This window comes from Macrobrachium nipponense, chromosome 5, assembly GCF_015104395.2.
Source record: "Macrobrachium nipponense isolate FS-2020 chromosome 5, ASM1510439v2, whole genome shotgun sequence".
Taxonomy (NCBI): Eukaryota; Metazoa; Arthropoda; class Malacostraca; order Decapoda; family Palaemonidae; genus Macrobrachium; species Macrobrachium nipponense.
Window position 1 is genome coordinate 107,646,247 of NC_061107.1, and position 18,259 is coordinate 107,664,505.

General features: G+C 43.5%; 1 protein-coding gene across 2 annotated transcripts in view; it reads right to left on the minus strand.

Annotated features, from left to right (window-relative positions):
- Nucleotides 1–451: 451 nt before the first annotated feature.
- The window catches only part of LOC135215573 (oxytocin receptor-like), a 275,103-nt gene continuing 257,295 nt past the window's right edge, over nt 452–18,259 (minus strand). For both annotated transcript variants that reach the window (XM_064250432.1, XM_064250431.1), the window contains one exon: nt 452–1,423. In XM_064250432.1, the coding sequence (XP_064106502.1) occupies nt 1,197–1,423 (227 nt within the window). In that variant the 3' untranslated portion in view covers nt 452–1,196. The remainder of the gene's footprint in view (nt 1,424–18,259) is intronic.

An 18,259-nucleotide genomic window follows, 5' to 3' on the forward strand; every position in this document is an offset into this window, starting at 1 on the left:
TTCAACAAAACTCACCCAATTCTACACGCATCTAGAATCCCTGCTCGGGAGGAAATATGCACACTTTGTGAAGGGTTAGGAAATATGCGAAAGTTTTGAGGACTGGCAATCAGAATTACCTTGCGGTGAATAACAATCGTACCCCCACCCCAAAAAAATAAAAAGGGGGGGGGGGGTGGCTTTCACCGTTGCATGAAAGGAGCCTTTGTGGAATCCCTTCCAGTTTGTCGGAGGAATTTTCCTATCTATGGGTGCGTTTGCCTGCGCTTTGACAACGGGCTTTCATAACATGTAACAGTGTAACATGAAAAATATATAATATATCTAGGTTTGGGGAATAACTTGATATTTCGTATATATAATGTGCATATACATACTAATATATATATATATATATATATATATATATATATATATATATATATATATATATATGTATGTATGTGTGTGTGTGTGTTTGCGTGTGTGTAAAACGGGATTTATTTTTCTACACGTGCATTTGTGTATCTTTACACTTATAGGCCATAATATGCCATGTAGGTCCGAAGGGGATGAACTCATTTTTTGCAATGTTGGTACAGTGCTACTGCGGTTTCGATAAGCCTCCAGGATCCGACATTAAAACATTGATTTCATTTGAGATACGACTCTCTTTAAGGTGTTCACTCTGTTTCTTGTGTTTTATGACCTAGATGCTATTCTGACGTTGAAGATGCTGATGATGATGGTTATCATGATAATAGTTATGAGAAAACTGATACTGGAGAAAAAATAAAAATGACGTTATAAGGACTGGACGGTATATAGCTACCTGTTACTATCTTGTTGTGTGGAAAGGCAAACCGTAACCTAACAGAGAGCACCTGTTGTCCATGAGGCGCTGGATGACTGGGAAAGTCATCAACTCTCACACTGTTGTTGTACATTATGACATCCTAACACTCATTAGAGACCTGTGATATGTATGATAAGCTTTAATGGTAAGGATAATAGATAGATATTTTCGGTTGAAGTTGTACGACTTCCTTGGAACCCTCCTGAATTCTTCCTCCTGTAGAGGGAAAAGGCAAATTAGAATACACATTGGTAATCATTACACCGGCTCTAATTAAATTATTGGATAAAGACATGACATTAAAAAAAACGTAATTAATTAAGGAGAGATGTTGGTCCCTTTTGACTTTTCTGCGAGACTCCTACGACGAAAGGTTCCTCCACAAAAGACGGTTGCAAGTTCGCTCGTCGAGCAGGGAAGATGGCGTCGGCTCCATCATTGGTTGTGGCGTCACCAGACTGTGATGGTCTACACCATATTGGAGTGGGTGATTGGATGCTTGCTTTCGTCGTTTCTCTGACCTCTGTGCTCCTCGTCGCCTATGGAGATGTTGTCGTGGGAACGGCTCGGGCCGAGTCCTAAAACCACCTGTTGGAGATCAGTAAAAAATCAGTTTGTGGCATCCGAAACTATCTAGGCAGAATATTCATTACTTACTTATCCGTGACAACAGTTACATTGGGAAAAATGCCAAAACCGGGTTTTAAGAATTGCTAGGTGAAAATAAGGGGAACTAATCAACGAATCGACTTGAATATGGTGATTCATTAGTGTACAAATGTGTGTACTTTTTTCCCATTAATTTTTATGTATGTTAATGAATAACTGTGTGAAGGATTCCAAGCAGAAGCTAAAAAATTTTTTCAAAGACGAAGTGTTATGATTTGACAAACGTAATAAAGATCGGGTTTTATTGAGATGTTAAAACATCCAGTCCCTATAATTGCACAATATATTATGGCACCATAACTGCTGTATCCCTGATAGTGTCTTCATTCATCGATACATCTTCAGATGTATTGATTATCACTTTATTTCACCATAAGGATAGGGTTATATGCCCGCAATCATGCTACTGAGGGAGCAGTTGTCTATAAGAATTCGTTACATTCACGGTAAAATGGGGAGTTAGCAGGCAATTCCACAACGCAGATGATAATATCTTGTGCTCATCTAACTTTTGGTAACGCTCTGCGACACAGCCGCTTAACATGTAATCACCTTGCAAAAATCATATTTATCTAATGCCATCGTAAAGTTAAGGAACACTGTTATTTAGTGGATAATGCTAAACAAACAGCGGCCAACAGTCTCCTTGTGTCGTGTTGTCACAGTACAAGGTTCCAAGTCCCCCCCCCCCCCCCACCCCCCCCCCCCCCCACACACTCTCTCTCTCTCTCTCTCTCTCTCTCCCTCTTGATCTTTGGGAATAATTTGTCTTTCCTTTTTACACTTAACATCTTTCGTTAACCCCTCCTTTGATAGGTAGTATTTATTATTATAGAATCAGTTTCGTTTGGTATTTCACTGTCGTCATGATACTGGTGTCGCCAAGAGCCATATTAAGTTGTGGGGTTATAAGATAGATCTGCATGACGAATTGTTGTGGTCCATAATGGTACTGATGATTAGATGATTAGTGGCCATACTCTTACTACGCAGAGGATGCTGAATAAGTAATTTTATTCCACCGACCAGCCAAACATGTCTGTTATCAACTTTTGACATACAGGCCTCCTCAAAAAACCACAGAACAGTTGCAGTTGGTGTGCCCCATCATTACCATTAAAACAATGTGGAAGTGGGTCATATGTAACTCAATTTTTATGGGTATGCAACCTTTCCAGTGGGAGTAAGAGACAGTTTGAGAGGCGGAGGGCCTAGTATGCCTAATCATAATATATACTGAAGAGTTGCTGATTTTATTATTCTACTATTAACGTCATTAAGAGAGATAAGCTCATCACAAGTATTATTCATATTATTTCTTTACAATTTTTAAGAACAAATTTTTAAAATTATTTTTCTCTCATAATTTACAAGATGACTTTTATTTGATATTTATTGAAAGTTACGAGTTATCATAAACGAAAGAGTAAGCAACGCAACACACACACACACACACACACACACACCTCCTTGCACTGACTATCCCTGTTATCCAGAAATTACTGTGGTGACTGTCCCCTTTATCCAATTATTACTGTGGCTGTCCCTTTTATCCAGGAATTACTGTAATGTTTATCCCTTTTATCAAAATATTACTGTGCTGACTGCCCCATCTATCCAGATAATACTGTGGTAACTGTTTCATTTATCGAAGTATTACTGTGATGACCATCCCTTTATCCAGGTATCCTTTTACACAAACATTATTGTGATGACTGTCCCACTCACCCGATTGTTACTGTGGTGACTGTCCCATTTATCCAGACATTAATGTATTGTCTGTCCCATTTATCTAGGTATTACTGTACTGACTGTCCCTTTTATCCAAGTATTATTGTTGTTACTGTCAAGTTTTTTTAGGTATTACTGTGCTGAAAGTTAAGTATACCTTAGTTTAACCAGACCACTGAGCTGATTAACAGCTCTCCTAAGGCTGGCCCAGAGGATTAGATTTTTTTACGTGGCTAGGAACCATTTGGTTGCTCAGCAACGGGACCTACAGCTTATTGTGCGATCTGAACCACAATATAAGGACAAATGAATTTCTAATAACAAGAAATAAATTCCTCTGGTTTCGCATCGGAAATAGCGAGGATGACTTTCCTTTTTATCTAGGTATTACTGAGCTGACTGTTCCTTTTATCCAGGTATTACTGAGCTGACTGTTTTCCTTTTATCCCATGTATTACTGAGCTGACTGTTCCTTTTATCCAGGTGATTATTGTGTTGAGTGTCTATTTATCCAGATGTTACTGTGTTGACTATACAATTTATCCAGATATAAAAATGGTGACTTTCCCATTCACCCCCACTAAACCTAAACATACCCCTGCTAAATCTAAATGCATCTCCACTAAACTCCCATGCTAAAAACCTTAGACACCATCCTAAACACTAAAACCTAAACCATAACTCACTGCCTTGTAAACCTAGAAACCAAACATCCCTCCAACCTACTACAATACTCCCTGCAAACCTAGAACAAACATCTCCAAACTAAACATCTCCCTGCTAACCTAGACACATATCCTCCCTAAACCTAAACATCTCCACTGCTAAACCTAGACAATCTCCACTAAACCTAAACATCTCTGCTAAACCTAGACACATATCCACTAAACCCAAACATCAACCTGCCTAAACCTTAGACACATCTCCACTAAACCTTGACGCATCTCCACGAAACCTAAACATCTCCTTGCTAAACCTAGACACATCTCCCACTAAACCTAAACAATCTCCCTGCTAAACCTAGACACCATCTCCACGAACCTAAACATCTCCCTGCTAAACCTAGACACATCTCCACTAAACCTAAACATCTCCCTGCTAAACCTAGACACATCTCCTCTAAACCTAAACATCTCCCTGCTAAACCTAGACACATCTCCACTAAACCCAAACATCTCCCTTTTTTTTTTTTTTTTTTTTTTTTTTTTGATAAATTAAATAATAATCATGTTACTGATGCCACAGAAATTAGTGATATGTTTTCTGAACACTTTGCTCGAGTCTCTGAAAAATCAGATAGTTCCCCAGGACATCATTTCAGAATGATGGAAGAACAACAGGTACTTGACTTTTCATCAAACAAAGCTGAATCATATAATATGCCTTTTTCTGAAAGGGAATTTGACTCTGCTTTAGCTAGGAGCAAGAACACTGCCCCTGGTCCAGATGAGATTCCTTATGAAATGTTTAAACACATTTCAAAGAACACAAAACTTTTTACAATAAGTTATTATCAATAGAATATGGGATGAAAGCAGCTACCCTAACATATGGGAATTTAGCTACCATGTTACCATTCCTTAAGCCTGGAAAAGATCCTCTCTCTGCAGCAAGTTACCGCCCCATTGCTTTAACATGTTGTTTATGTAAATTGATGGAAAAAATGGTAAATGTAAGACTGATGTGGTATCTAGAGCACAACAATATTCTAACGCCCTCTCAGTGTGGTTTTCGAAAAATGCACTCCACCCTGGACATCTTACTGCAACTCGAAGCCTCTGTCTGTGAAGCCTTTGCCTCCAAGCAACACCATGTGACAGTGTTTTTTGATATAGAAAAGGCATATGACACTGCTTGGAGACATGGGATTCTGAAGACTATGCATAATAGTGGTCTACGAGGCAAATTACCTTTATTTGTGAAATCCTTTTTACATCGTAGGTATTTTAAAGTTAAAGTTGGCAGTACTTTATCAGAGAAAAAGTGCCAAGAAGGTGTTCCCCAGGGTAGTGTTCTCAGTGTAACACTTTTTGCTCTGGCCATAAACAGTGTTGCAGCTGTCATTCCAAGAGAGGTTTTAAAGACACTGTTTGTGGATGACTTGTCAATATCCTTTGCTGCCACCCGGATGACTGTAGCAGAAAGAAAGCTACAATTAACAATAAATAAAATAGTAAGTTGGGCTGAGAAACAGGGTTTTAAAATCTCTGTAAGCAAGACTACTACTGTCCACTTCTGTCGGATCAGGGGAGTGCATCCTGATCCAGACCTGTATTTGTATGGCCGTAGAATCCCATGTGTAGAACAAGCACGCTTCTTAGGCCTAGTTTTTGACAGTAGGTTGACTTGGGTCCCCCATATCAAACATATAAAAGCAAAGAGCCTAGAAGCTCTACACATCTTGAAGGTGCTTTCTCACACCAGTTGGGGAGCTGATAGAAATCTGTTACTAAAGCTTCATAAATCCCTAATCTTGTCAAAGCTGTCATATGGTTGTGAAGTTTATTCTTCAGCCTCCTCATCTAACTTGAGAATTTTAGATTCGGTGCATCATTCAGGTATTCGTATAGCCACAGGAGCTTTCCGGTCGTCACCAATACCTAGTATGCTAGTTGATGCAGGAGAGATGCCCCTTGAACTCTATCGCCAGTCATCATTACTTCGGTACTGGTTTAGAGTGCAAAGACTCCCCAAATCTCTGGCATTTGCTGTGGCAAGTAGAAATATTTTTAACGGTTTTTATGAAAGTCATCCAAGTATCCCACTCCTTTTAGCTATAGCATTAAAAATATTTTAGAGGATACGAATATTAAAAATTTCCCATTATCCCCTTTGTGTATCCCAGTACTCCTGTCTGGAGGTTACCTGATGTGAAATTCTGCAGGTACTTCAGTGGAGCAAAGAGGGATAAATCTGATGAGGAAATGAGGTCCATATTTTTAGAGCATGTATCAGAGCATGTAGATACAAGTTTTATATTTACTGATGGCTCTAAGTCCAATGCTGGCGTTGGATATGGGGTTTTTAGCGAATCTTTTAACCGAAGAGGTGCACTTCCTTCTGTTGCCTCAAAAACTTTACAGCTGAATTGTATGGCATCCTAATAGCACTGGAACATATTACAACACTCCCAGTTTGTAGCTATACAATATTTTGTGACTCCAAAAGTGCCCTACAGTCCCTGGAAGTCTTTAATACTGATCATCCCTTGGTGTTGAAGATCTTGCAGTGGATTTTTTTTGCACCAAAATAGAGGCAGCATTGTTTCATTTTGTTGGGTTCCCGCCCATGTGAACATATCGGGAAACGAAGAGGCAGACAAGCTAGCCAAATCAGCAGCGCAAACTTTGGTACCGAGAAAATGCCCTGTTCCATATCGAGATACATTCTATGATATATGGAAATCCATCCAGCAGTTATGGGTACTTCAGTGGGACAGAGTAGGCCCCAATAAAATGAAAGAAAATTACTAGTCAGACACACCCTTGGAAATATGACCTAATACCAAGGAAGTGGGAGATTGTATTGTGTAGATTACGTATTGGCCATACGCGTTTAACTCATGGGGCTATGATGGATGGGAGAATGAGAGCCCTTCTGTGACGATTGCTTAGTTCCACTAACCGTTAGGCATTTGCTGGTTGAGTGTCCCAGTCTGGTGGAACTTAGGAATCGTTTTTTAGGTTATAGGTAATGGAGCAAGGGGGTAATTATAGCATGGCAAAACTGTTGGGAGAAAGCGCATGTATTAATAACATTATCTCTTTTATCAAAGAAGCTGGTCTTCTCAAATATATCTGACAGCTGTGCTGTCTTAGTATATACATTTTTTTTCTATTTAATAGTTTTACTGTTATGTGATCAATCACAATTCTTTTTATCGGAATATTATTTATATTTTTATCAGAAATTTTATTTATTTTTTTAAATCAAATTTATATATCTCTCATAAAGATAGTTATTTTGAATGTTGTATAATATATTATAAAAGTTAAAAGATCACATTAGTATTCGGCGTCGGTGACCCTGGTAGTTGTGACGCCAGATAACTCTCAATCAATCATCAATCAAATTCTCCTGCTGAAAACCTAGACATATCTCCACTAAACCTAAAAACTCCATGCTAATACACCTAAACAAATTATCCACCTAAACCTAAACATCCCTCCCTGTCTAAACCATACCGAAACACATCTCCCACTAAACCTAAACATCTCCCTGCTAAACCTAGACACATCTCCACTAAACCTAAAAACCCCCCCTCCACCTCTCCTGCTAAACCTAGACACATCTCCCATCTAACCTAAACATCTCCCTGCTAACCCTAGACAACATAAACCTCCTCTACTAAACATCTCCCTCTAAACCTATAACATCTCCCTGCTAAACCTGACACATCTATGCAAACTAGACACCATCTCCCCAAACCTAAACCCAAACATCACCCTTGACTAAAAACCTTAGGACCACATCTTCCATCACCTTGAAAACGCCATATAAACCCGAAACTAAACATGCCCTTGCTAAAACCTAGGGGACAACATCTCCACTAAACTAAAACCCAAAATCTCCCGGGCTAAACCTAGACACATGTCCTCCCACGAAACCTACAATCTCATGGAAAAACCTTAGACACTCTTCCACTATAAACCTAAACATCCTCCCTGCTAACGAGACACCATTCCTCTAAACCTAAAACATCTCCCTGCCTAAACCTAGACACATCCACCTAAACCCAAACATCCCTCCCTGCTGAACCTAGACACATCCTCCACTAAACCTAAAATCTCCCTTGCCTATAAAAACCTAAACAAACTATCTCATAATAAACCCTAATAACAGCTCCCTAAAACAAACCTAGACGCATCTCCACTAAAACCCAAAACATCTCCCTGCGTAAACCTAGGAAACATCTCCAACTAAACCAAACAAATCCTAAAAACCTGCTAAAACCTAGACACATCTCAATAAACCAAACATCTCCCTGATAAAACCTAGACAACATAATCTCCTCCTAAAACTAAACCCAAAATCTCCCATTCCCCCCAACTGCCCTAAACCTAGACACATCCTCACGAAACCTAACATCTCCTGACTAAACCAGAACACAAATCTCCACTACACCCAAACATCAACCCTGCTAAAACCTTTAGGACACATACTCCACTAAAACCTTGAAACGCCATCCTCCACGAACCTAACATCTCCTGCTAAACCTAGACACATCCTCACTAAAACTAAAATCCCCTGCCTAAACCTAGAAACCCAAACATCTCAACCGAAACCTAAACACTCTCCCTGCTAAACTTAGGACACAAATCTCCACCCATAAACCTAAAACAAATCTCCCTGCTAACTAGGAACATCTCCCTCGAAACCTAAACATACACTCCCGTGCTAAACCTAGACCAGCATTCCAAACCTAAACCCAAAACATCTCCATTGCGAAAACCCTTAGACAACATCTCCACCTAAACCTAAACATGCTCCCGCTATACCCTAAACACATCCCAAACCTAAACCTAAACCAATCTCCCTCCTAAACTCCACCCATAGGACACATCTCCAACCTTAAACCCAAAACAATCTCCCAGCTTAAACCCTAGACACATCTTCCACTAAACCTAAACATACTCCCTGCTAAACCGTTAGGACACATCTCCTCTAAACCTAAAAATCTCCCCTGCCTTAAACCTAGGACCATTTCTCCACTAAACCCAAAAAACATCTCCCTTGCTGAAAACTAGACCACATCCCCACTTAAAACCTAAAACATCTCCGCTGCTTACCTAAAACCAAACTTCTCACTAAACCTAAAACATCCCTGCCTAAACCTAGACACATCTCCACTAAACCCAAACATCTCCCTGCTGCTAAAACCTAGAAACCAAAAACATTCCTCCACTAAACCTAAAACATCTCCCGCCTTACTCCACTAAACCAAACAGCGCCACCCCTAAACCTAAACATCTCCCTGCTAAACTAGACACATCTCCACCCTGACCCTACATTCTCCCTGCTAAACCTAGAAAAACACATCTCCACTAAAACCTAAACATCTCCTGCCTATACCTAAAAAACCAAACATCCCTCCAAACCTAAAACATAAACATCCTTCCCTGCTAAACCTAGACACATCTCCTCTAAACCTAAACATCTCCCTGCTAAAACCTAGACATCTCCTCTAACCTAATCATCTTCTGCCTCAAACTACAAACTCTCCCCTAACCTAAACATCAAACCCTGCTAAACCCTAGACAAATTCTCCAAACCTAAACCCAAACCTCTCCCTGTTTGATAGACCCATCCTCTAAACCTAAACTCTCCCTGCTAAACCTAGACACATCTCTCCACTAAACCCCAACATCTCCTCCTGCTGAACCTAGAAACACCATCTCCACTAACCCTAAACCATCTCGCCCTGCTATACCTAAACAATCCATCACCACTAAACCTAAAACATCTCCCTGCTAAACCTAGACACATCTCCACTAAACCCAAACATCTCCACCCTGCTAAACCTAGACACATCTCCTCCACTAAACCGAAAACATCTCCCTGCTATACCTAAACAACCATCTCCACTAAACCCTAAACATCTCCCTGCGAAACCTAGGACAACATCTCTCCTTAAACCTAAACATCTCCCTGCTAAACCTAGACACATCTCTCTAAAACCTAAACATCTCCCGATGCTAAACCATAGCACCATCTCCACTAAACCTTAAACATCTCCCCTACCATGAAACTAACCTATACACATCCTCCACTAAACCCAAACATCTCCCTGTTTGAAACGCCTAGAAAGCCTATCTCCAACTAAAAAAAAATCCTAAACTATCCCTGCTTATACCTAAACCCATCGCCGAATAAACCTAAACATCTCCCTGCTAACCTAGTACACATCTCCCTCTAAACCTAAACCCTAAAGCTCCTCCCAGTAAACCTTAGACACATCTCCTCTAAACCTCAATCATCTTCCTGCTGAAACCTAGACACATCGCCACTAAACCTAAACATCTTCCCTGCTACAAACCTAGACACATCTCCACTACAACCCAAACATCTCCCTGTTGAGCCTAGACACATCTCCACTAAACCGAAACCTCTCCCTGCTATACCTAAAACACATCGTCCACTTAAACCTAAACATCTCCCTGCTTAAACCTACTGCCCAATCTCCTCTAAAAAACCGAAACACACTCCCACCGCTAAACCTAGACACATCTCCTCTAAACCTAATCATCTCCCTTGCTGAACTCACACCTCTCCACTAAACCCAAACATCTCCCTGCTGAACCCTAGACAACCATCTCCACCTAACCTAAAACCTAAATCACTGCCCTGCAAAACCTAGACACATCTCCACTAAACCCAAACATCAACCTGCTAAACCTAGACACATCTCCACTAAACCTAAACATCTCCCTGCTAAACCTAGACACATCTCCACTAAACCCAAATATCAACCTGCTACACCTAGACACATCTCCACTAAACCTAAACTCACCCCCTGCTAAACCTTGACGCATCTCCACTGAACCTACACATCTCCCTGCTAAACCTTGACGCATCTCCCTGCTAAACCTACACATCTCCCTGCTAAACCTAGACGCTTCTCCACTAAACCTACACATCTCCCTGCTAAACCTAGACCACATCTCCACTAAAACCTACACATTGCCCTGCTAAACCTAGCATCTCCACTACACCTACCACATTCTCCATGCTAAACCTAGACACATCTCCACTAAACCTAAACTCACCCCCCTGCTAAACCTAGACACATCTAAACCTACACAGCTCACTGCTAAACCTAGCCGCACCTCCACTAAATCTACACATCTCCCTGCTAAACCTAGACGCATCTCCACTAAACCTACACATCTCCCTGCTAAACCTAGATGCATCTCCACTAAACCTACACATCTTCCTGCAAAACCTAGATGCATCTCCACTAAACTTACACATATCCCTGCTAAGCTTAGATGCATCTCCACTAAATCTAAACTCACCCCTGCTAAACCTAGACGCACCTCCACTAAACCTACACATCTCCCTGCTAAACCTAGACGCACCTCCACTAAACCTACACATCTCCCTGCTGAACCTTGGTGCATCTCCACTAAATCTAAACTCATCCCCCTGCTAAACCTAGACACATCTCCACTAAACCTAAACATCTCCCTGCTAAACCTAGACACATCTCCACTAAACCTAAACATCTCCCTGCTAAACCTAGATGCATCTCCACTAAACCCAAACATCAACCTGCTAAACCTAGACACATCTCCACTAAACCTAAACATCTCCCTGCTAAACCTAGACACATCTCCACTAAACCTAAACATCTCCCTGCTAAACCTAGACACATCTCCACTAAACCTAAACATCTCCCTGCTAAACCTAGATGCATCTCCACTAACCCAACATCAACTTGCTAAACCTAGACACATCTGTACTAAACCTAAACATCAACCTGCTAAACCTAGACACATCTCACTAAACCTAAACATCTCCTGCTAAACCTAGAGACATCTCCACTAAACCCAAACATCTCCTGCTAAAACCTAGACACATCCACTAAACCCAAACATCACCCTGCTAAACCTAGACACATCTCCACTAAACCTAAACATCTCCCTGCTAAACCTAGACACATCTCCACTAAACCTAAACATCTCCCTGCTAAACCTAGACACATCTCCACTAAACCTAAACATCTCCCTGCTAAACCTAGACACATCTCCACTAAACCCAAACATCAACCTGCTAAACTTAGACACATCTCCACTAAACCTAAACTCACCCCCCTGCTAAACCTAGACACTCCAAAAAAAACTCCACTAACTAAAACATCTCATGGCTAAACCTAGACACATCTCCACTAAACCTAAACATCTCCCTGCTAAACCTAGACACATCTCCACTAAACCCAAACATCTCCCTGCTAAACCTAGACACATCTCCACTAAACCTAAACTCACCACCCTACTAAACCTAAACACATCTTCGCTAAACGTAAACATCTCCCTGCTAAACCTAGACACATCTCCACTAAACCCAAACATCAACCTGCTAAATCTAGACATCTCCACTAAACCTAAACTCACCCCCTGCTAAACCTAGAGACATCCCCACTAAACCCAAACATCTCCCTGCTAAACCTAGAGACATCCCCACTAAACCCAAACATCTCCCTGCTAAACCTAGATACATCTCCACTAATCCTAAACATCTCCCTGCTAAACCTAGACACATCTCCACTAAACCTAAACATCTCCCTGCTAAACCAAGACACATCTCCACTAGACCCAAACATCTCCCTGCTAAACCAAGACACATCTCCACTGAACCTAAACTCACCCCCCTGCTAAACCCAGACATCTCTACTATACTTATACATCTCCCTGCTAAACCCAGATGCACCTCCACTAAACCTAAACATAACCCTCCTAAACCTAGATGCATCTCCACTAAACCTAAACATTTCACTCCTAAACCTAGACACGCTTCCACTAAACCTAAACATCTCCCTGATAACATAGACGCACCTCTAAATCTAAACTCTCCCTGCTAAACCTCGACGCACCTCCACTACTCACACCCTGCTAACCTTGAACTACCCCTCCACACTACAACCTCAAAACGACGCACCTCCACTCCCCCACCCCAACAACACATCAACTGACCTGCTAAACCTAAGACGCACCTTCACTCACCTCACAAACAACACCCCTGCTAAACTCGAAGCACCTCACACCTCAACAAACACCCCCCTGCTAAACCTTGACGCACCTCCACACACCTCAAAAAACAACAACCCCGCTGCTAAACCTGCTAACCTCCAATACACCTCAACAAAAAACCCTCCTGGCTAAAACCTCGACGCACTCACTCCACCACAACAAACAACACCTGCTAAACCTCGAAGCACCTTCACTACACCTCAACAAACAACACCCCTGCTAAAACTCGAAGCACCTCCACTACACCTCAACAAACAACACCCTGCATAAACCATGATCGCACGCCGCCCACCAACTGTCACACTCGTGTCAACAAAAACAACACCCTGCCTAATACCTCGACGGTACCTCACACTACACATCAACAAACAACCCCTCGCTAAACCTTGACGCATCCCCTACAACCCCCCACCCCCCCCCAAAAAAATAAATCACCCACCCTGCTTCAAACTCGAGGCACCTCCCATACACACCTCAACAAACAATACCAACTGCTAAAACCTTGACGCACCTCCACACTACACCGCAAGATAAAACAACAACAAACCTGACTACTAACCCGACGCAACTCCACTAACACACCTGTACACAACATTACAAACCAGTAATACAGCCACATGCCTCAAACGGCTTGCAAACGCTCCCGTCGAACACCTAACAAACAACACCCTGCTAAACCTCGACAGACCTCCACTACACCCTCAACAAACAACCCCCTGCTCAAACCTTGATGCTCCTCCACTACACCTCAACAAACAACCTCCCTGCTAAACCTTGACGCAACACCACTACATCCTCAACAAACAAAACCCCCCCTGCTAAACCTTGACGCCCCACCACTACACCTCAACAAACAAACCCCCATGCTAAACTTTGAAGCACCTCTACTACACCTCAACAAACAACCCCCCTGCTAAACCTCGACGTGCCGCTTATACACCTCAACAAACTACCCCCCTGCTAAACCTTGACGCACCACCAATACAACCTCAAAAAACCTCCCTGCTAAACCTTGACGCACCTCTTACTACACATCAACAAACAACCCCCCTGCTAAAGCTCGATGCACCTCCACTACACCTCAACAAATAACTTCCTTGTTGAAACCTTGACGCAACTCTACTACACCTCAACAAACAACCCTGCTAACAAACCTTGATGCACTCCACTACACCTCAACAAACAACCCCCCTGCTAAGCTCGATTGTACCTCTACTACACCTCAACAAACAAACAACCCTGCTAAAAACTTTGACGCACCTCTACTACACCTCAACAAACACCCCCCTACTAAAACCTTGATGCACCTCTAACTACACCTCAACAAGCAGTTCCCCCCTGCTAAAGCTCGATGCACCTACTACTACACCTCAACAAACAACACCCCTGCTAACTTGACGCACCTATACTACACCTCAACAAACAACCCCCCTGCTAAACCTTGACACACCTCTACTACACCTCAACAAACAACCCCCTGCTAACCTTGATGCGCCTTTACTACACCTCAACAAACAACCCCCATGCTAAACTTTTTGACGCACCTCTACTACACCTCAACAAACGACCCCCTCTGCTAAACCTTGACACACCTCTAATGCACCTCAACAAACAACCCCCCTGCTAAAGCTCGAAACACGTCCGATACACCTCAACAAACCACCTCCCTGCTAAACCTTGACGCACCACCATTACACCTTAAGAAACAACCCCCTGCTAAACCTAGACACACTCCACTACACCTCAACAAACAACCCACCTGCTAAACCTTGACGCACCTCCACTACACTTCAACAAGCAACCCACCTGCTAAACCTTGATTGCACCTCCACTACACCTCAACAAACAACCCCCCTGCTAAACCTTGACGCACCTCCACTACACCTCAACAAACAACCCCCCTGCTAAACCTTGACGCACCTCCACTACACCTCAACAAACAACACCCCTGCTAAACCTCGACAGACCTCCACTACACTCAACAAACAACCCCCCTGCTAAACTTAACGCACCTCGACTACATCTCAACTAACAACCCACCTGCTAAACCTTCACGCACCTCTACTACATCTCAACAAACAACCCACCTGCTAAACCTTGACGCCACCTCTACTACACCTCAACAACAACCCCCATGCTCAACTTGACGCACCTCTACTACACCTCACAAACAACCCCCATGCTAAACCTTGACCGCACCTCCTACTACACCTCAACAAACAACCAACCTGCTAAACTTGACGCACCTCTACTACACCTTAACAAACAACCCCCATGCTAAACATTGACGCACCTCTACTACACCTCAACAAACAACCCCTGCTAAACCTTGACGCACCTCTACTACACCTACACAAACACCCCCCCCCTGCTACAAAAAGAAAGCTCGATGCACTCCACTACACCTCAACAAACAACACCCCTGCTAAACCTCGACGCACCTCCACTACACCTCAACAAACAATACCCCTGCTAAACCTTGACGCACCTCCACTACACCTCAAAAAACAACACCCCTGCTAAACCTCGACGCACCTCCACTACACCTCAACAAACAACCCCCCTGCTAAACCTTGACGCTCCTCCACTACACGTCAACAAACAACACCCCTGCTAAACCTCGACAGACCTCCACTACACCTCAACAAACAACCCCCCTGCTAAACCTCGACGCACCTCCACTACACCTCAACAAACAACCCCCCTGCTAAACCTTGACGCACCACCACTACACCTCAACAAACAACCCCCCTGCTAAACCTTGACGCACCACCACTACACCACAAACAAATAACGCCCCTGCTAAACTTTGATGCACTTCCACTACACCTCACAAACAACCCTCCTGCTAAACCTTGACGCACCGCCACTAAACCTCAACAAACAACCACCATGCTAAACCTTGACGCCACCACACTACACCTAAACAAACAACCACCCTGTTAAACCTTGACGCAACTCTACTACACCTCAACAAACAACCCCCCTGCTAAACCTTGACACACCGCCACTATACCTCAACAAACAACCCCCTTGCTAAATCTTGACGCACCACCACTACACCTCAACAGACAACCCCTCTGCTAAACCTTGACACACCGCCACTACACCTAAACAAACAACCACCCTGCTAAACCTTGATGCACCACCACTACACCTCAACAAGCAACCCGCCTGTTTAACCTTGACGCACCGCGCCACTACACACCTCAACAAACACCCCCCCCCCTGCTTAACCTTGACGCACAGTAACTACACCTCAACAAACCTAAAACCCCTGCTAAACCAAATGAACGCAACACCGCCTACTGCACCTCAAGGAAACAAACCAAACCCCTGCATTACAACCTTGACGTACTGCCACTACACCTCAACAAACAACCACCCTGCTAAAACTTGACGAACACCAATACACCTCAATAAACAACCCCCCTGCATAACCTTGACGCACCGCCACTGCACCTCAAGAAACAACCACCCTGCTAAACCTTGATGCACTGCCACTGCACCTCAACAAACAACCCCCCTGCTTAACCTTTACGCACTGTCACTACACCTCAACAAACAACCACCCTGCTAAAACTTGACTCACCACCATTACCACACCTCAACAACAAAACCCTCTGCTAAACCTTGATGCACCCCGCCACTACACCTTAACAAACAACCTCCCTGCTTAACCTTGACGCACCACCACTACACCTGAACAAACAACCCCCCTGCTAAACCTTGAAGCATCGCCACTACATCTCCAATAAACAACCACCCTGCTGAACCTTGACGCACCGCCACTGCACCTCAACAAACAACCCCCTCTGCTAAACCTTGATGCACCACACTACACAACAAACAACCCCCATGCTAAATCTTGTTGCACCACCACTACACCTCAACAAACAACCCCCCTGCTAAACCTTGACGCACCACCACTACACCTCAACAAACAACCCCCCTGCTAAACCTTGACGCACCACCACTACACCTCAACAAACAACCCCCCTGTTAAACCTTGACGGAACTCTACTACACCTTAACAAACAACCCCCTGCTAAACCTTGACACACCGCCACTATACCTCAACAAACAACCCCCTTGCTAAATCTTGACGCACCACCACTACACCTCAACAGACAACCCCTCTGCTAAACCTTGACACACCGCCACTACACCTAAACAAACAACCACCCTGCTAAACCTTGATGCACCACCACTACACCTCAACAAGCAACCCGCCTGTTTAACCTTGACGCACCGCGCCAATACACCTCAACAAACAACCCCCCCCATGCTTAACCTTGACGCACCGCCACTGGACCTCCACAAACAACCCCCCTGCATAACCTTGAAGCACCTCCACCAACCTCACAAACAACCCTGCTAAACCTCGACATGACCGCCACCACTACCTCAACAAAAACAACCCCCTGCAAAACCTCGACGCGCCGCCACTACATCTCAACAAACAACCCCCCTGCTAAAACTCGGTGTGCCGCTTATGCACGTCAACAAACAACCCCCCTGCTAAACCTCGACGTGCCGCTTAGACACCTCAACAAACTACCCCCCTGCTAAACCTTGACGCACCACCAATACACCTCAAAAAACCTCCCTGCTAAACCTTGACGCACCTCTTACTACACCTCAACAACAACCCCCTTGCTGAACCTTGATGCACCTCTACTCACCCTCAAAAAACAACTTCCTTGTTAAACCTTAACGCACCTCCACTACACCTCAACAACAACCCCCTGCTAAACCTTGATGCACCTCTACTACACCTCAACAACAACCCTGCTAAACCTTGATGCACCTCCACTACATCTCAACAAACACCCCCCTGCTAAACCTTGATGCACCTCCCACTACACCTCAACAAACAACCCCCCTGCTAAAGCTCGATGCACCTCTACTACACCTCAACAACCCCAACCGGCTAAACTTTGCACGCACCTATACTACACCTCAACAAACAACCCCCTGCTCAAACTTGTCACAACTCTACTAAAACCTCAACAAACAACCCCCCCCACCCTGCTAAACCAAATTGACGCGCCTTTACTACACCTCAACAAACAACCCCCTGCTAACTTTGATGCACCTCTACTACACCTCAACAAACGACCCCCTGCTAAACCTTGACAAACCTCTATACACCTCAACAAAAAACCCCCCCCCTGCTAAAGCTCGACGCACGTCCGATACACCTCAACAAACAACCTCCCTGCTAAACCTTGACGCACAAAACCACTACACCTTAAGAAACAACCCCCCTGCT